The sequence below is a fragment of the Entelurus aequoreus genome, linkage group LG02, assembly GCF_033978785.1.
Source record: "Entelurus aequoreus isolate RoL-2023_Sb linkage group LG02, RoL_Eaeq_v1.1, whole genome shotgun sequence".
NCBI classification, from domain to species: domain Eukaryota; kingdom Metazoa; phylum Chordata; class Actinopteri; order Syngnathiformes; family Syngnathidae; genus Entelurus; species Entelurus aequoreus.
Window position 1 is genome coordinate 90928896 of NC_084732.1, and position 22031 is coordinate 90950926.

At 34.7% G+C, this 22031-nt stretch overlaps 1 protein-coding gene across 2 annotated transcripts in view; it reads right to left on the bottom strand.

Moving 5' to 3' along the window:
- Nucleotides 1-22031, bottom strand: part of nhsb (Nance-Horan syndrome b (congenital cataracts and dental anomalies)) — a 70470-nt gene that overhangs the window by 9618 nt on the left and 38821 nt on the right. Inside the window, exons 2-8 of one of the 2 annotated variants that reach the window (XM_062034786.1) lie at nucleotides 18578-18718; nucleotides 16667-16803; nucleotides 14019-14066; nucleotides 11207-11251; nucleotides 11065-11136; nucleotides 4357-4419; nucleotides 1635-1833 (exon numbers count right to left, since the gene is read on the bottom strand). In XM_062034786.1, the coding sequence (XP_061890770.1) occupies nucleotides 1635-1833; nucleotides 4357-4419; nucleotides 11065-11136; nucleotides 11207-11251; nucleotides 14019-14066; nucleotides 16667-16803; nucleotides 18578-18718 (705 nt within the window). The remainder of the gene's footprint in view (nucleotides 1-1634; nucleotides 1834-4356; nucleotides 4420-11064; nucleotides 11137-11206; nucleotides 11252-14018; nucleotides 14067-16666; nucleotides 16804-18577; nucleotides 18719-22031) is intronic. The other variant, XM_062034794.1, reaches the window with a different exon arrangement.

Below are 22031 nucleotides of genomic sequence, written 5' to 3' on the forward strand. Positions count from 1 at the left end.
TGGAGGAAAGTTCTGTGGTCAGATGAAACAAAAATGGAGCTGTTTGGCCACAATAGCCAGCAATATGTTTGGTGAGGCCTTTAATCCCAGGAACAGCATTCCTAGCGTCAAGCATGGTGGTGGTAGTATTATGCTCTGGGCCTGTTTTGCTGCCAATGGAACTGCTGCCCACACAATTTGGAATTTGATTAATCATGCTAAACACAAATTGGAATTTCAATTAATCGTGATTAATTACCTTTAAAAAAACCCAAATTGGATTAATCACGATTAATCACAATTTTTAATTTGGATTAATTATGATTAATCACAATTTTAATGTGGATTAATCCCGATTAATCAAATGTTATTACTAGCTTGTATAATTCCAATTAAAGAAAGCCCAATATTTCAACACAAATGCAAATAACTGAACTATATAATATATATATATATATATATATATATATATATATATATATATATATATATATATATATATATATATATATATATATATATATATATATATATATATATATATATATATATATATATATATATATATATATATATATATATATATATATATATATAACTTTATTTATAAATATATAATATCTGAACTGGTTTTGTAATATGCTAACATGTTTACAAGTGTCTGTGTTAGTATTATTACATGTTATTATTACTTTTTATTGTATATATATATATATATATATATATATATATATATATATATATATATATATATATATATATATATATATATATATATATATATATATAAAATATATAATATAATATTACATTATTATACATTCTTTTTTTTATTGTTTCACTTTCACAAATTCCTCAGTAAATTCACCAAAAGGTGACGGTGGAGTTATTGAGTCTGTTTAGCTGAGTGGAGAGCTAGCTTGCGCGGCTAGCGGGTCCATGACCATGACTTCTGTTTTGTTGGATCAGCCGTTTTACTGCCGTGTTGGAAACAATGAAGGTATGTAAATAAACATTTACAGAATATTTCCGTGTAAATAACTCATTTCACAACGTGTTTTTCTTGTGAAATGTAGTGGGTGTGGCTTATATAGCGGCGTGTAAAATGTGGTATTGATCCAGAAGGAGGAGTAGAGCACCTGTGACATTAATGGGGATGATACAGGAGGAGGAGTAGAGCACCTGTGACATTAATGGGGATGATACAGGAGGAGGAGTAGAGCACCTGTGACATTAATGGGGATGATACAGGAGGAGGAGTAGAGCACCTGTGACATTAATGGGGATGATACAGGAGGAGGAGTAGAGCACCTGTGACATTAATGGGGATGATACAGGAGGAGGAGTAGAGCACCTGTGACATTAATGGGGATGATACAGGAGGAGGAGTAGAGCACCTGTGACATTAATGGGGATGATACAGGAGGAGGAGTAGAGCACCTGTGACATTAATGGGGATGATACAGGAGGAGGAGTAGAGCACCTGTGACATTAATGGGGATGATACAGGAGGAGGAGTAGAGCACCTGTGACATTAATGGGGATGATACAGGAGGAGGAGTAGAGCACCTGTGACATTAATGGGGATGATACAGGAGGAGGAGTAGAGCACCTGTGACATTAATGGGGATGATACAGGAGGAGGAGTAGAGCACCTGTGACATTAATGGGGATGATACAGGAGGAGACGGCCTTGGAATCCACAGAACTTTTCTTGGGATCAGCAGGTGCCACATGTTCTCTGGACCAGCTGGTCTCCTTGTCCTGGGTGGGAGGAGCCTCGGGTGCTGAGACCTTGGCTTGGTGGTCCGCCGTGACCTCCTCCTCATCCTGGCCTTCGCACGCTGAGCTGGCCTGGAAGGAGGAGACCACACCAAGACCTTCAGACAAGGAGGGTCTGTGGTTCTAAAGGTTCCACAGATGCAAAGTGAGCTGTGAGGACAAGAAGAACTTGTTGTGTTGGAAGAGAAAGGCCAGGAGAAACCAGTGATGTGTTGGAGGAGAAAGGAGAAACCAGTGATGTGTTGGAGGAGAAAGGCTAGGACAAGGGATGTGTTGGAGGAGAAAGGCCAGGAGAAGTAATGTGTTGGAGGGGAAAGGCCTGGAGAAACCAGTGATGTGTTGGAGGAGAAAGGCCAGGAGAAGTTATGTGTTGGAAGAGAAAGGCCAGGAGAAACCAGTGATGTGTTGGAGGAGAAAGGAGAAACCAGTGATGTGTTGGAGGAGAAAGGCTAGGACAAGGGATGTGTTGGAGGAGAAAGGCCAGGAGAAGTAATGTGTTGGAGGGGAAAGGCCTGGAGAAACCAGTGATGTGTTGGAGGAGAAAGGCCAGGAGAAGTAATGTTTTGGAGGGGAAAGGCCTGGAGAAACCAGTGATGTGTTGGAGGAGAAAGGAGAGGAGAAGTGATGTGTTGGAGGAGAATGGAGAGGAGAAACCAGTGATGTGTTGGAGGAGAAAGGAGAGGAGAAACCAGTGATGTGTTGGAGGAGAAAGGAGAAACCAGTGATGTGTTGGAGGAGAAAGGCTAGGACAAGGGATGTGTTGGAGGAGAAAGGCCAGGAGAAGTAATGTGTTGGAGGGGAAAGGCCTGGAGAAACCAGTGATGTGTTGGAGGAGAAAGGCCAGGAGAAGTAATGTTTTGGAGGGGAAAGGCCTGGAGAAACCAGTGATGTGTTGGAGGAGAAAGGAGAGGAGAAGTGATGTGTTGGAGGAGAATGGAGAGGAGAAACCAGTGATGTGTTGGAGGAGAAAGGAGAGGAGAAACCAGTGATGTGTTGGAGGAGAAAGGAGAAACCAGTGATGTGTTGGAGGAGAAAGGCTAGGACAAGGGATGTGTTGGAGGAGAAAGGCCAGGAGAAGTAATGTGTTGGAGGGGAAAGGCCTGGAGAAACCAGTGATGTGTTGGAGGAGAAAGGAGAGGAGAAGTGATGTGTTGGAGGAGAATGGAGAGGAGAAACCAGTGATGTGTTGGAGGAGAAAGGAGAGGAGAAACCAGTGATGTGTTGGAGGAGAAAGGCCAGGAGAATAGATGTGTTGGAGGAGAAAGGCCAGGAGAAGTAATGTGTTGGAGGGGAAAGGCCTGGAGAAACCAGTGATGTGTTGGAGGAGAAAGGCCAGGAGAAGTAATGTGTTGGAGGGGAAAGGCCTGGAGAAACCAGTGATGTGTTGGAGGAGAAAGGAGAGGAGAAGTGATGTGTTGGAGGAGAATGGAGAGGAGAAACCAGTGATGTGTTGGAGGAGAAAGGAGAGGAGAAACCAGTGATGTGTTGGAGGAGAAAGGCCAGGAGAAAGGCCAGGAGAAACCAGTGATGTGTTGGAGGAGAAAGGCCAGGAGAAACCAGTGATGTGTTGGAGGAGAAAGGCCAGGAGAAACCAGTGATGTGTTGGAGGAGAAAGGAGAGGAGAAACCAGTGATGTGTTGGAGGAGAAAGGAGAGGAGAAACCAGTGATATGTTGGAGGAGAAAGGCCAGGAGAAACCAGTGATGTGTTGGAGGAGAAAGGAGAGGAGAAGTGATGTGGTGGAGGACAAAGGAGAGGAGAAACCAGTGATGTGTTGGAGGAGAAAGGCCAGGAGAATAGATGTGTTGGAGGAGAAAGGCCAGGAGAAACCAGTGCTGTGTTGGAGGAGATAGGAGAGGAGAAGTGATGTGTTGGAGGAGAACGGAGAGGAGAAACCAGTGATGTGTTGGAGGAGAATGGCCAGGAGAAGTGATGTGTTGGAGGAGAAAGGAGAGGAGAAACCAGTGATGTGTTGGAGTAGAAAGGAGAGGAGAAACCAGTGATGTGTTGGGGCAGAAAGGAGAGGAGGAACCAGTGATGTGTTGGAGGAGAAAGGAGAGGAGAAACCAGTTAATGTGTTGGAGGAGAAAGGAATGGAGAAACCAGTGATGTGTTGGAGGAGAAAGGAGAGGAGAAACCAGTGATGTGTTGGAGGAGAAAGGAGAGGAGAAACCAGTGATGTGTTGGAGGAGAAAGGAGAGGAGAAACCAGTGATGTGTTGGAGGAGAAAGGAGAGGAGAAACCAGTGATGTGTTGGAGGAGATAGGAGAGGAGAGGAGAAGTGATGTGTTGGAGGAGAAAGGAGAGGAGAAACCAGTGATGTGTTGGAGGAGAAAGGAGAGGAGAAACCAGTGATGTGTTGGAGGAGAAAGGAGAGGAGAAACCAGTGATGTGTTGGAGGAGAAAGGAGAGGAGGAACCAGTGATGTGTTGGAGGAGAAAGGAGAGGAGAAACCAGTGATGTGTTGGAGGAGAAAGGAGAGGAGAAACCAGTGATGTGTTGGAGGAGAAAGGAGAGGAGAAACCAGTGATGTGTTGGAGGAGAAAGGAGAGGAGAAACCAGTGATGTGTTGGAGGAGAAAGGGCAGAGTTGCTACCTTTCTGTTCCAGGGGATGAAGATGCATCCCTCCACTGGAGCAAGGGAGTAAAAACACTCAAACTAGAAACAAAGTGTGCAGCAAAAGAAAAGACAAAAAAAGATGACATGAATGAAAACACACAAAAATGCTAAACAAAATAAAAGTGCTAAATATAAGTGTGTTGTATAAAAAGTGCTAAATATAAGTGTGTTGTATAAAAAGTGTTAAATATAAGTGTGTTGTATAAAAAGTGTTAAATATAAGTGTGTTGTATAAAAAGTGCTAAATATAAGTGTGTTGTATAAAAAGTGCTAAATATAAGTGTGTTGTATAAAAAGTGCTAAATATAAGTGTGTTGTATAAAAAGTGTTAAATATAAGTGTGTTGTATAAAAAGTGTTAAATATAAGTGTGTTGTATAAAAAGTGTTAAATATAAGTGTGTTGTATAAAAAGTGTTAAATATAAGTGTGTTGTATAAAAAGTGTTAAATATAAGTGTGTTGTATAAAAAGTGTTAAATATAAGTGTGTTGTATAAAAAGTGTTAAATATAAGTGTGTTGTATAAAAAGTGTTAAATATAAGTGTGTTGTATAAAAAGTGTTAAATATAAGTGTGTTGTATAAAAAGTGTTAAATATAAGTGTGTTGTATAAAAAGTGTTAAATATAAGTGTGTTGTATAAAAAGTGCTAAATATAAGTGTGTTGTATAAAGTGTTAAATATAAGTGTGTTGTATAAAAAGTGCTAAATATAAGTGTGTTGTATAAAAAGTGTTAAATATAAGTGTGTTGTATAAAAAGTGTTAAATATAAGTGTGTTGTATAAAAAGTGCTAAATATAAGTGCGTTGTATAAAAAGTGCTAAATATAAGTGTGTTGTATAAAAAGTGTTAAATATAAGTGTGTTGTATAAAAAGTGTTAAATATAAGTGTGTTGTATAAATAGTGTTAAATATAAGCGTGTTGTATAAAAAGTGCTAAATATAAGTGTGTTGTTTAAAAAGTCTTAAATATAAGTGTGTTGTATAAAAAGTGCTAAATATAAGTGTGTTGTATAAAAAGTGTTAAATATAAGTGTGTTGTATAAAAAGTGTTAAATATAAGTGTGTTGTATAAAAAGTGCTAAATATAAGTGTGTTGTATAAAAAGTGTTAAATATAAGTGTGTTGTATAAAAAGTGTTAAATATAAGTGTGTTGTATAAAAAGTGTTAAATATAAGTGTGTTGTATAAAAAGTGTTAAATATAAGTGTGTTGTATAAAAAGTGTTAAATATAAGTGTGTTGTATAAAAAGTGTTAAATATAAGTGTGTTGTATAAAAAGTGCTAAATATAAGTGTGTTGTATAAAGTGTTAAATATAAGTGTGTTGTATAAAAAGTGCTAAATATAAGTGTGTTGTATAAAGTGTTAAATATAAGTGTGTTGTATAAAAAGTGCTAAATATAAGTGTGTTGTATAAAAAGTGTTAAATATAAGTGTGTTGTATAAAGTGTTAAATATAAGTGTGTTGTATAAAAAGTGCTAAATATAAGTGCGTTGTATAAAAAGTGCTAAATATAAGTGTGTTGTATAAAAAGTGTTAAATATAAGTGTGTTGTATAAAAAGTGTTAAATATAAGTGTGTTGTATAAAAAGTGTTAAATATAAGCGTGTTGTATAAAAAGTGCTAAATATAAGTGTGTTGTATAAAAAGTCTTAAATATAAGTGTGTTGTATAAAAAGTATTAAATATAAGTGTGTTGTATAAAAAGTGTTAAATATAAGTGTGTTGTATAAAAAGTGTTAAATATAAGTGTGTTGTATAAAAAGTGTTAAATATAAGTGTGTTGTATAAAAAGTGTTAAATATAAGTGTGTTGTATAAAAAGTGCTAAATATAAGTGTGTTGTATAAAGTGTTAAATATAAGTGTGTTGTATAAAAAGTGCTAAATATAAGTGTGTTGTATAAAAAGTGTTAAATATAAGTGTGTTGTATAAAAAGTGTTAAATATAAGTGTGTTGTATAAAAAGTGTTAAATATAAGTGCGTTGTATAAAAAGTGCTAAATATAAGTGCGTTGTATAAAAAGTGCTAAATATAAGTGTGTTGTATAAAAAGTGTTAAATATAAGCGTGTTGTATAAAAAGTGCTAAATATAAGTGTGTTGTATAAAAAGTGTTAAATATAAGTGTGTTGTATAAAAAGTGCTAAATATAAGTGTGTTGTATAAAAAGTGTTAAATATAAGTGTGTTGTATAAAAAGTGTTAAATATAAGTGTGTTGTATAAAAAGTGCTAAATATAAGTGTGTTGTATAAAAAGTCTTAAATATAAGTGTGTTGTATAAAAAGTGCTAAATATAAGTGTGTTGTATAAAAAGTGTTAAATATAAGTGTGTTGTATAAAAAGTGTTAAATATAAGTGTGTTGTATAAAAAGTGTTAAATATAAGTGTGTTGTATAAAAAGTGTTAAATATAAGTGTGTTGTATAAAAAGTGTTAAATATAAGTGTGTTGTATAAAAAGTGTTAAATATAAGTGTGTTGTATAAAAAGTGTTAAATATAAGTGTGTTGTATAAAAAGTGTTAAATATAAGTGTGTTGTATAAAAAGTGTTAAATATAAGTGTGTTGTATAAAAAGTGTTAAATATAAGTGTGTTGTATAAAAAGTGTTAAATATAAGTGTGTTGTATAAAAAGTGCTAAATATAAGTGTGTTGTATAAAAAGTGTTAAATATAAGTGTGTTGTATAAAAAGTGTTAAATATAAGCGTGTTGTATACAAAGTGTTAAATATAAGTGTGTTGTATTTAAAGTGTGACAATGGAGGACAGACGAGCAAACACTCAGAATGTCATAAAAAGTATCAAAAATGATGAAACTCATCAATAAAATAGAAGTTTAAGGGCCTGATCTACTAAAGCTTTGTGTACTAAAACATGTGCAAACATTCAGATGATGAGTGACTAAACTTGTGAGCAGAGGATCGTGTCTGATTAGTGAACAAAAAGCGTGCTATTTATTTAGTGTCTCTGTCTTCATGAATATGTCAAATATATGATGTCATAGACAAATATATGATGTCATAGACGAATGTATGATGTCATAGACAAATATATGATGTCATAGACAAATGTATGATGTCATAGACAAATATATGATGTCATATATGATGTCATGGACAAATATATGATGTCATAAACAAATATATGATGTCATAGACAGATATATGATGTCATAGACATATATATGATGTCATATACATATATATGATGTCATATTTGATGTCATAGACAAATATATGATGTCATAGACAAATGTATGATGTCATAGACAGATATATGATGTCATAGACAAATGTATGATGTCATAGACAAATATATGATGTCATATATGATGTCATAGACAAATATATGATGTCATAAACAAATATATGATGTCATAGCCAGATATATGATGTCATAGACATATATATGATGTCATAGACATATATATGATGTCATATTTGATGTCATAGACAAATATATGATGTCATAGACACGCCCACAATACTGGGAGGAGAAGATGCAAACATCATTACTTAGCACACGCACTGTGATTTATCAACACTCACCAGCACTATTTGGTGTTGTATTTAGCAGGTGTGAGAAGGACACACACACACACACACACACACACACACACACACACACACACACACACACACACACACACACACACACACACACACACACACACACACACACACACACACACACACACACACACACACACACACACTGGTATATATATACATATATGTATACACACACACACATACACACACGCACGCACACATACACACACATATGTATATATATATATATACACACATATACACATGTGTATATAAATACATATGTATACACACATACACACACACACACACACACACACACATATGTATATATATATATATACACACATATACACATGTGTATATAAATACATATGTATACACACATACACACACACACACACACACACACACATGTATATATATACACGTATGTATATATAAAGATATACATTTGTGTATATATATACATATATACACATACTGTATGTATATATATAAATATGTATACACACACACACACACACACACACACACACACACACACACACACACACACACACACACACACACACACACACACACACACACACACACACACACACACACACACACACGCACACCACAATCCTCCGTCATATATGTGTGTGTGTGTCAACATTTTGTACTGACAAATATAAAAATATTAGACATATTGTCTATTCAGCAACATCCTTTTATAATTGCATAGCTGCTCGAGGGTTTAAGGAATCATGCAAACAAATTCAATTGACGTGTTTTTGTGCTCTTTAATATTTCATTTCTTTAAAATGACGTTAGTGTTTTTCACATAGAATATATATTATTGAAATATTTATTGTATGAATAAAAACGTCTTTAAGCAGAAATGTTTGCGTGTTGAACAAAGTATTGTGTAACCTCCATCCAAAACTTCTTACAGTATGTATTTGTACTGTGTAACCAACTGTGTATCCAATGAGTACACCAAAGAAGTGTTGTACAAAAACAAGTGTTGTCATCGTAGATGTACTGCATGACTGCTTGTAAAATGCCCATAAAAAGTGGTGGATGTCTCTTGCATGTTTGAAGACAGAAGATAACACCACAGGGAGGAGCATGATGACACCAACGTGCGGTAAATGAGTGTCTCCATGGTGATGCCCCATACTGTACACACTAAATACTCATTTAAATAAGGCACCACTTTACAATAGTACACACAGTCTTAGTAAATCACACGCCCACTAATAGTACATACTATTTTATAGATTGCACACACTAATAGTACACACTATTTTATAGATTACACACACTAATAGTACACACTATTTTATAGATTACACACACTAATAGTACACACTATTTTATAGATTACACACACTAATAGTACACACTATTTTATAGATTGCACACACTAATAGTACACACTATTTTATAGATTGCACACTAATAGTACACACTATTTTATAGATTACACACACTAATAGTACACACTATTTTATAGATTACACACTAATAGTACACACTATTTTATTGATTACACACACTAATAGTACACACTATTTTATAGATTACACACACTAATAGTACACACTATTTTATTGATTACACACACTAATAGTACACACTATTTTATAGATTACACACACTAATAGTACACACTATGTTATACATTGCACACTAATAGTACACACTATTTTATAGATTGCACACACTAATAGTACACAGTGTTTTATAGATTACACACACTAATAGTACACACTATTTTATAGATTGCACACACTAATAGTACACACTATTTTATAGATTACACACACTAATAGTACACACTATTTTATAGATTGCACACACTAATAGTACACACTATTTTATAGATTACCCACACTAATAGTACACACTATTTTATAGATTGCACACACTAATAGTACACACTATTTTATAGATTGCACACACTAATAGTACACACTATTTTATAGATTACCCCCACTAATAGTACACACTATTTTATAGATTACACACACTAATAGTACACACTATTTTATAGATTGCACACACTAATAGTACACGCTATTTTATAGATTACACACACTAATAGTACACACTATTTTATAGATTACCCACACTAATAGTACACACTATTTTATAGATTGCACACACTAATAGTACACACTATTTTATAGATTGCACACACTAATAGTACACACTATTTTATAGATTGCACACACTAATAGTACACACTATTTTATAGATTACCCACACTAATAGTACACACTATTTTATAGATTACACACACTAACAGTACACTCTATTTTATACTTTGCACACACTTATAGTACAACTTAATAATACAACTTAGTAATACTTGATAATACAACTTAGTAATACTTGGTAATACAACTTAGTAGTACTTGATAATACAACTTAGTAGTACTTGATAATACAACTTAGTAATACTTGATAATACAACTTAGTAGTACTTGATAATACAACTTAGTAATACTTGATAATACAACTTAGTAGTACTTGATAATACAACTTAGTAATACTTGATAATACAACTTAGTAATACTTGATAATACAACTTAGTAGTACTTGATAATACAACTTAGTAATACTTGATAATACAACTTAGTAGTACTTGATAATACAACTTAGTAATACTTGATAATACAACTTAGTAGTACTTGATAATACAACTTAGTAGTACTTGATAATACAACTTAGTAGTACTTGATAATACAACTTAGTAGTACTTGATAATACAACTTAGTAATACTTGATAATACAACTTAGTAGTACTTGATAATACAACTTAGTAATACTTGATAATACAACTTAGTAATACTTGATAATACAACTTAGTAATACTTGATAATACAACTTAGTAATACTTGATAATACAACTTAGTAATACTTGATAATACAACTTAGTAATACTTGATAATACAACTTAGTAGTACTTGATAATACAACTTAGTAGTACTTGATAATACAACTTAGTAGTACTTGATAATACAACTTAGTAATACTTGATAATACAACTTAGTAATACTTGATAATACAACTTAGTAAGTACTTCATCAACAACACGCTTGCCGCCCTTGAAGTTGACCTTGGGAAGGTCTCGCTTACCTTTCTGGGCGTGGCTTCCAGGTCCGCCTTTCTGGGCGTGGCTTCCAGGTCCACCTGTCTGGTCGCTCGCTCCTTCAAGCAAAGATGAAAGATCCACGTTGAAGAATCACAACACTAACTTTATACTTTTAAGTACACTTACTTTTCTCTGAAGAGTCTGGACTTCACTTTCACTTCCTGTCTTCTCCTTCAACACAAAGTACACACTTATTGTACTGAGTACTTGGAAGAAGTACTGTCTTCTCCTTGAAGAAACAACCATACCTTTACTACAAAGTACACACTTATTGTACTGAGTACTTGGAAGAAGTACTGTCTTCTCCTTGAAGAAACAACCATACCTTTACTACAAAGTACACACTTATTGTACTGAGTACTTGGAAGAAGTACTGTATTCTCCTTGAAGAAACAACCATACCTTTACTACAAAGTACACACTTATTGTACTGAGTACATGGAAGAAGTACTGTCTTCTCCTTGAAGGAACAACCATACGTTTACTACAAAGTACACACTTATTGTACTGAGTACTTGGAAGAAGTACTGTCTTCTCCTTGAAGAAACAACCATAAGTTTACTACAAAGTACACACTTATTGTACTGAGTACTTGGAAGAAGTACTGTCTTCTCCTTAAAGAAACAACCATACGTTTACTACTAAGTACACACTTATTGTACTGAGTACTTGGAAGAAGTACTGTCTTTTCATCTGATACATTATTACACCATTTCCTACGCTATTCTCACATTTTTGAAGTACAGTACAAAAATAAATACAAATCTTTACATTTACATCTTTACATAAGCACATTTTATTTTTTATTGAAGAAATTAATTTCTTTTAACTTGCACATTATTTTTTATTGAAGAAAAAAAATTTTTTCAACTTGCAAATTGTTTTTAATTTCAAGACATTTTTTTTATTTTTAACTTGCAAATTGTAATTTTTATTGAAGAAAAAAATGTTTTTTTAAACTTGCGAATTGTTGTTTTTATTGAAAAAAATTGTATTTTTAACTTCCATCCATCCATTTTCTACCGTTTAGCAAATTGTTATTTTAATTGAATAATTTTAAATTTTTTTACTTGCAAATTGTTATTTTTATTGAAGAAATTGTTTTTAACTTGCAAATTGTTATTTTTATTGAAGAAAAAAAAAGTTTTTTTTAACTTGCAAATTGTTATTTTTATTGAAGAAAATTTTATTTTTAACTTGCAAATTGTTATTTTTATTGAATAATTTTTTAACTTGCAAATTGTTACTTTTATTGAAGAACATTTTTTTTTTTAACTGGCAAATTGTTGTTTTTATTGAAGAAAATGTTATTTTTAACTTACAAATTGTTATTTTAATTGAATGAATTTGTATTTATTTTTTACTTTCAAATTGTTATTTTTATTGTAGATTTTTTACTTGCAAATTGTTATTTTTATTGAAGAAAATGTTTTTTTTTTAATTTGCAAATTTGTATTTTTAGCGAAAACATTTTTTTTTTCAACTTGCAAATTGTTGTTTTTAATTGAAGACATTTTTTTATTTTTAACTTGCAAATTGTAGTTTTTATTGAATAATTAAAAAAATAATTTACTTGAAAATTGGTATTTTTATTGAAGAATTTTTTTAATTGCAAATTGTTATTTTTATTGAAGAAAAAACTAGTTTTTTTTAACTTGCAAATTGTTATTTTTATTGAAGACATTTTTTTTTTTACTTGCACAATGTTATTTTTATTGAAGAAGAAAAGGTTGTTTTTAACTTGCAAATTGTTGTTTTTATTGAAGAAAATTGTATTTTTAACTTGCAAATTGTTATTTTAGTGGGATAAATTTGTATTTATTTTTCACTTGCAAATTGTTATTTTTTTGAAGACATTTTTTTTTTACTTGCACAATGTTATTTTTATTAAATAATTTTTTTTAACTTGCAAATTGTTATTTTTATTGAAGAAAAAAATACGTTTTTTTTAACTAACAAATTGTTATTTTTATTGAAGAAATTTTTTTTTTTTACTTGCACAATGTTATTTTTTATGAAGAAGAAAAAGTTTTTTTTAACTTGCAAATTGTTGTTTTTATTGAAGAAAATTTTATTTTTAACTTGCAAATTGTTATTTTTTATTGAAGAAATTTTTATTCATTTTTAACTTGCAAATTGTTTTTTTTTATTGAAGAAAAAAATGTTGTTTTTTTTAACTGGCAAATTGTTGTTTTTATTGAAGAAAATATTTTTTTTTAACTTTCAAAATGTTATTTTTACTGTAGAATTTTTTTTTACTTGCAAATTGTTGTTTTTAATTGAAGAAAATTGTATTTTTAACTTGCAAATTGTTATTTTAATTGAATAAATTTGTATTTATTTTTTACTTGCAAATTGTTATTTTTATTGAAGACATTTTTTTTTTTTTACTTGCACAATGTTATTTTTATTAAAGAAGAAAAAGTTTTTTTAACTTGCAAATTGTTGTTTTTATTGAAGAAAATTGTATTTTTAACTTGCAAATTGTTATTTTATTGAAGAAATTTTTATTTATTTTTAACTTGCAAATTGTTATTATTGACGAAAAAAAAAATTTAACTGGAAAATTGTTGTTTTTATTGAAGAAAATAGTTTTTTTTTTACTTTCAAATTGTCATTTTTATTGTAGAATTTTTTTTTTTACTTACAAATTGTTGTTTTTATTGAAGAAAATGTTATTTTTAACTTGCAAATTGTTATTTTTTATTGAAGAAATTTTTATTTATTTTTAATTTGCAAATTGTTATTTTTATTGAAGAACTTTTTTTTTAAAACTTGCAAATTTTTATTTTTATTGAAGAAAATAGTTTTTTTTTCTTGCAAAAAAGGTTATTTTAACGTGTGAATTGTTAGGTGTGACAAACAACATTTTTGTGTGTTTTGCCTCCACAAAAGTGTATTTTTGTGTGATTTCAGCGTTGATGGATGTTTGTTGTACCTGGCTGGGTTGTTGGTCCAACTCCCGCTCTCGTTCTTCTCTCTCCTGCTGCTCAGCAACACAATAAGGAGTTGTGTGTCAGTGTGTTGCAAACATCAGTTGTGTGTCAGTGTGTTGCAAACATCAGTTGTGTGTCAGTGTGTTGCAAACATCAGTTGTGTGTCAGTGTGTTGCAAACATCAGTTGTGTGTTGCAAACATCAGTTGTGTGTCAGTGTGTTGCAAACATCAGTTGTGTGTCAGTGTGTTGCAAACATCAGTTGTGTGTCAGCGTGTTGCAAACATCAGTTGTGTGTTGCAAACATCAGTTGTGTGTCAGTGTGTTGCAAACATCAGTTGTGTGTCAGTGTGTCGCACATTTTCAAAAAATGTTCAGCCCCAAAAAATGTAATGAAAAGCTTTGAATGAAAAAGTGTATATTTGGTGTTGGCGAGTAATTGGATCCTTAAATATGTCAATCATTTATAACAACATTGATTTTAATGTATTATTATTTTTTGAGCAGCGACAGTTTAAAAACTCTTTTTTTTTTTTTTTTAAATCTCACTAAAATTGTTGGCTATTGAAAAAGGTCTCACTTATAAAATAAGTCATACATTTTTTTATTTTGCACTGAACACTTAAGTCTCTAGACCCGCGGCTCTTTAGCCCTGGAGCTTCTTCAAAAATGTATGAAAATGGAAAAATAAGAGGTCAAAATATATTTTTAGTTTTAAAATAGTTTGTGTAGAAGAAGAAAGACGACACAAAGCTTCCTAAATGTTACAAATATGAAATTGTTTATATTCAACATGCTTCACTGATGACAGTATTTGGTCAGCACTGTTTTGTCCCACTCATTTCAGCGGTCATTGAACTCACCCCAGTTTGTTTACATGTACAACTAATTGTTACAAAGACCACTGTTTATATTCAACATGCTTCACTGATGACAGTATTTGGTCAGCACTGTTTTGTCACACTCATTTCAGTGGTCATTGAACTCACCGCAGTTTGTTTACATGTACAACTAATTGTTACAAAGACCACTGTTTATATTCAACATGCTTCACTGATGACAGTATTTGGTCAGCACTGTTTTGTCCTACTCATTTCAGTGGTCCTTGAACTCACTGTAGTTTGTTTACATGTACAACTTTCTCAGACGCTGCCACAGAAAGACGTGTTTTATGCCACTCCTTCTTTGTATCATTTTGTCCTCCAAAACTTTTGTTCTGTACATGAATGCACAAAGGTGAACTTTGTTGATGTTATTGACTTGTGTGGAGTGCTAATCAGGCATATTTAGTCAGTGCTAATACAATAATTAGATATGTCAATAATTTGTAACTACGTCCATTTTGATTCATTATTATTTTTTGAGAAGTGACCGTTTTATTACTCTTTTATTACACTTGTTTATGTTGATGTTGTTTAATGACTATGATGATTGTTATTATGTTGATGTTGTTTAATGACTATGATGATTGTTATTATGTTGATGTTGTTTAATGACTATGATGATTGTTATGATGTTGATGTTGTTTAATGACTATGATGATTGTTATTATGTTGATGTTGTTTAATGACTATGATGATTGTTATGATGTTGATGTTGTTTAATGACTATGATGATTGTTATGATGTTGATGTTGTTTAATGACTATGATGATTGTTATGATGTTGATGTTGTTTAATGACTATGATGATTGTTATTATGTTGATGTTGTTTAATGACTATGATGATTGTTATGATGTTGATGTTGTTTAATGACTATGATGATAGTTATGATGTTGATGTTGTTTAATGACTATGATGATTGTTATTATGTTGATGTTGTTTAATGACTATGATGATTGTTATTATGTTGATGTTGTTTAATGACTATGATGATTGTTATTATGTTGATGTTGTTTAATGACTATGATGATTGTTATGATGTTGATGTTGTTTAATGACTATGATGATTGTTATTATGTTGATGTTGTTTAATGACTATGATGATTGTTATTATGTTGATGTTGTTTAATGACTATGATGATTGTTATGATGTTGATGTCGTTTAATGACTATGATGATTGTTATGATGTTGATGTTGTTTAATGACTATGATGATTGTTATGATGTTGATGTTGTTTAATGACTATGATGATTGTTATGATGTTGATGTTGTTTAATGACTATGATGATTGTTATGATGTTGATGTTGTTTAATGACTATGATGATTGTTATTATGTTGATGTTGTTTAATGACTATGATGATTGTTATTATGTTGATGTTGTTTAATGACTATGATGATTGTTATGATGTTGATGTTGTTTAATGACTATGATGATTGTTATGATGTTGATGTTGTTTAATGACTATGATGATTGTTATGATGTTGATGTTGTTTAATGACTATGATGATTGTTATTATGTTGATGTTGTTTAATGACTATGATGATTGTTATGATGTTGATGTTGTTTAATGACTATGATGATTGTTATTATGTTGATGTTGTTTAATGACTATGATGATTGTTATGATGTTGATGTTGTTTAATGACTATGATGATTGTTATGATGTTGATGTTGTTTAATGACTATAATGAGGGTTGTTGAAACATGGAGACTTTGGACTCTCCTGTGGTAAAAGATTAGTGTTGTGCAGAGTTGGTTGCTTACCGCCTGTGCCAGTCGACTTCTTTGTTGGCGGCGGATGCTGTGTGGCGACGGGAAGGTGGGAAGGGGCGGGGCAGCTGAGATAGTCATGGTCACCTTGGTCCTCTCACGACTATTTGACCTCTGACTCACCTTGTCTTCTGAACACACCAACGTATACTTAATGATGGTGCAGTGAGACAGGTGTGTTGACATGATGGTGCAGCGAGACAGGTGTGTTGACATGCAGTGAGACAGGTGTGTTGACATGATGGTGCAGTGAGACAGGTGTGTTGACATGATGGTGCAGCGAGACAGGTGTGTTGACATGCAGTGAGACAGGTGTGTTGACATGATGGTGCAGCGAGACAGGTGTGTTGAAATGATGGTGCAGTGAGACAGGTGTGTTGACATGATGGTGCAGTGAGACAGGTGTGTTGACATGATGGTGCAGCGAGACAGGTGTGTTGACATGATGGTGCAGTGAGACAGGCGTGTTGACATGATGGTGCAGTGAGACAGGTGTGTTGACATGATGGTGCAGTGAGACAGGTGTGTTGACATGCAGTGAGACTGGTGTGTTGACATGCAGTGAGACAGGTGTGTTGACATTATGGTGCAGTGAGACATGTGTGTTGACATGCAGTGAGACAGGTGTGTTGACATGCAGTGAGACAGGTGTGTTGACATGATGGTGCAGGGAGACAGGTGTGTTGAGATGCAGTGAGACAGGTGTGTTGACATGCAGTGAGACAGGTGTGTTGAGATGCAGTGAGACAGGTGTGTTGAGATGCAGTGAGACAGGTGTGTTGACATGATGGTGCAGCGAGACAGGTGTGTTGACATGCAGTGAGACAGGTGTGTTGACATGATGGTGCAGTGAGACAGGTGTGTTGACATGATGGTGCAGCGAGACAGGTGTGTTGACATGCAGTGAGACAGGTGTGTTGACATGATGGTGCAGCGAGACAGGTGTGTTGAAATGATGGTGCAGTGAGACAGGTGTGTTGACATGATGGTGCAGTGAGACAGGTGTGTTGACATGATGGTGCAGCGAGACAGGTGTGTTGACATGATGGTGCAGTGAGACAGGTGTGTTGACATGATGGTGCAGTGAGACAGGTGTGTTGACATGCAGTGAGACTGGTGTGTTGACATGCAGTGAGACAGGTGTGTTGACATTATGGTGCAGTGAGACATGTGTGTTGACATGCAGTGAGACAGGTGTGTTGACATGCAGTGAGACAGGTGTGTTGACATGATGGTGCAGGGAGACAGGTGTGTTGAGATGCAGTGAGACAGGTGTGTTGACATGCAGTGAGACAGGTGTGTTGACATGCAGTGAGACAGGTGTGTTGAGGTGCAGTGAGACAGGTGTGTTGAGATGCAGTGAGACAGGTGTGTTGACATGCAGTGAGACAGGTGTGTTGAGATGCAGTGAGACAGGTGTGTTGAGATGCAGTGAGACAGGTGTGTTGACATGCAGTGAGACAGGTGTGTTGAGATGCAGTGAGACAGGTGTGTTGAGATGCAGTGAGACAGGTGTGTTGACATGCAGTGAGACAGGTGTGTTGACATGCAGTGAGACAGGTGTGTTGACATGCAGTGAGACAGGTGTGTTGAGATGCAGTGAGACAGGTGTGTTGACATGCAGTGAGACAGGTGTGTTGACATGCAGTGAGACAGGTGTGTTGAGATGCAGTGAGACAGGTGTGTTGACATGCAGTGAGACAGGTGTGTTGAGATGCAGTGAGACAGGTGTGTTGACATGCAGTGAGACAGGTGTGTTGAGATGCAGTGAGACAGGTGTGTTGAGATGCAGTGAGACAGGTGTGTTGAGATGCAGTGAGACAGGTGTGTTGACATGCAGTGAGACAGGTGTGTTGAGATGCAGTGAGACAGGTGTGTTGAGATGCAGTGAGACAGGTGTGTCACCTCTGAGACTCAGGTGAGCCTTGTTGTGCATCTCCTGCAGGCAGGGAGCGCGAGTGCACAGGTGGAAGAGGTGTTGTTGTTGTTGCCATGGCGACTGATAATGGAGTGACAGTTTGCTCTCGACGTCCAGGTTGGACACAGCTGCAAGAAGAAGACACAACCTGTCAGACGTCCTGCAGGTGTGTTCCACACAGGTGACAACTACTTCCTGTGTACTTCATGTTCCACACAGGTGACAACTACTTCCTGTTTACTTCATGTTCCACACAGGTGACAACTACTTCCTGTGTACTTCATGTTCCACACAGGTGACAACTACTTCCTGTTTACTTCATGTTCCACACAGGTGACAACTACTTCCTGTTTACTTCATGTTCCACACAGGTGACAACTACTTCCTGTTTACTTCATGTTCCACACAGGTGAGAACTACTTCCTGTTTACTTCATGTTCCACACAGGTGACAACTACTTCCTGTGTACTTCATGTTCCACACAGGTGACAACTACTTCCTGTTTACTGGTGACAACTACTTCCTGTTTACTTCATGTTCCACACAGGTGACAACTACTTCCTGTGTACTTCATGTTCCACACAGGTGACAACTACTTCCTGTGTACTTCATGTTCCACAAAGGTGACAACTACTTCCTGTTTACTTCATGTTCCACACAGGTGACAACTACTTCCTGTTTACTTCATGTTCCACACAGGTGACAACTACTTCCTGTTTACTTCATGTTCCACACAGGTGACAACTACTTCCTGTGTACTTCATGTTCCACACAGGTGAGAACTACTTCCTGTTTACTTCATGTTCCACACAGGTGACAACTACTTCCTGTTTACTTCATGTTCCACACAGGTGACAACTACTTCCTGTTTACTTCATGTTCCACACAGGTGACAACTACTTCCTGTTTACTTCATGTTCCACACAGGTGACAACTACTTCCTGTTTACTTCATGTTCCACACAGGTGACAACTACTTCCTGTTAATTACTTCCTGTTTACTTCATGTTCCACACAGGTGAGAACTACTTCCTGTTTACTTCATGTTCCACACAGGTGACAACTACTTCCTGTTTACTTCATGTTCCACACAGGTGACAACTACTTCCTGTTTACTTCATGTTCCACACAGGTGACAACTACTTCCTGTTTACTTCATGTTCCACACAGGTGACAACTACTTCCTGTTTACTTCATGTTCCACACAGGTGACAACTACTTCCTGTTTACTTCATGTTCCACACAGGTGACAACTACTTCCTGTTTACTTCATGTTCCACACAGGTGACAACTACTTCCTGTTTACTTCATGTTCCACACAGGTGACAACTACTTCCTGTTTACTTCATGTTCCACACAGGTGAGAATTACTTCCTGTTTACTTCATGTTCCACACAGGTGAGAACTACTTCATGTTTACTTCATGTTCCACACAGGTGACAACTACTTCCTGTTTACTTCATGTTCCACACAGGTGACAACTACTTCCTGTTTACTTCATGTTCCACACAGGTGACAACTACTTCCTGTTTACTTCATGTTCCACACAGGTGACAACTACTTCCTGTGTACTTCATGTTCCACACAGGTGAGAACTACTTCCTGTTTACTTCATGTTCCACACAGGGGACAACTACTTCCTGTTTACTTCATGTTCCACACAGGTGACAACTACTTCCTGTTTACTTCATGTTCCACACAGGTGACAACTACTTCCTGTGTACTTCATGTTCCACACAGGTGACAACTACTTCCTGTTTACTTCATGTTCCACACAGGTGACAACTACTTCCTGTTTACTTCATGTTCCACACAGGTGAGAATTACTTCCTGTTTACTTCATGTTCCACACAGGTGAGAACTACTTCCTGTTTACTTCATGTTCCACACAGGTGACAACTACTTCCTGTTTACTTCATGTTCCACACAGGTGACAACTACTTCCTGTTTACTTCATGTTCCACACAGGTGACAACTACTTCCTGTTTACTTCATGTTCCACACAGGTGACAACTACTTCCTGTTTACTTCATGTTCCACACAGGTGACAACTACTTCCTGTTTACTTCATGTTCCACACAGGGGAGAACTACTTCCTGTTTACTTCATGTTCCACACAGGTGACAACTACTTCCTGTTTACTTCATGTTCCACACAGGTGACAACTACTTCCTGTTTACTTCATGTTCCACACAGGTGACAACTACTTCCTGTGTACTTCATGTTCCACACAGGTGACAACTACTTCCTGTTTACTTCATGTTCCACATAGGTGAGAACAACTTCCTGTTTACTTCATGTTCCACACAGGTGACAACTACTTCCTGTTTACTTCATGTTCCACACAGGTGACAACTACTTCCTGTTTACTTCATGTTCCACACAGGTGACAACTACTTCCTGTTTACTTCATGTTCCACACAGGTGAGAACAACTTCCTGTTTACTTCATGTTCCACACAGGTGACAACTACTTCCTGTTTACTTCATGTTCCACACAGGTGACAACTACTTCCTGTTTACTTCATGTTCCACACAGGGGAGAACAACTTCCTGTTTGCTTCATGTTCCACACAGGTGAGAACTACTTCCTGTTTACTTCATGTTCCACACAGGTGACAACTACTTCCTGTTTACTTCATGTTCCACACAGGTGACAACTACTTCCTGTTTACTTCATGTTCCACACAGGGGAGAACAACTTCCTGTTTGCTTCATGTTCCACACAGGTGAGAACTACTTCCTGTTTACTTCATGTTCCACACAGGTGAGAACAACACTAATACACACTAATATACTCTGATACACACTTATACAAAATAATACTCACTAATATACACTAATTCACACTTAGACAAAATAATACACACTAATATACACAAATACACACTTGTACAAAATAATACACACTAATATACACAAATACACACTAATGCACACTAATACACTCTTATACAAAACAATAAACACAAATATGCACTAACACTCCCCAATACATGCATATACACAAGCTAATACACACTAATATACACTAATACACACAAATACACGCCAATAGACACTAATACACACACTTATACATACCAATACTCACCAACACAAACAAATACATACCAATATACGCTAATACACACTAATACGCACTCATATACACTAATATACAAAATAATACACACTAATATGCAGTAATACACACTAATACGCACTCATATACACCAATATACAAAATAATACACACTAATATACAGTAATACACACTAATACACACTCATATACACTAATATACAAAATAATACACACTAATATGCAGTAATACACACTAATACGCACTCATTAACACTAATATACAAAATAATACACACTAATATACAGTAATACACACTATTATACACTAATACACTCAAATACTCGCCAATATACACTAATACCCACTAATACACAGT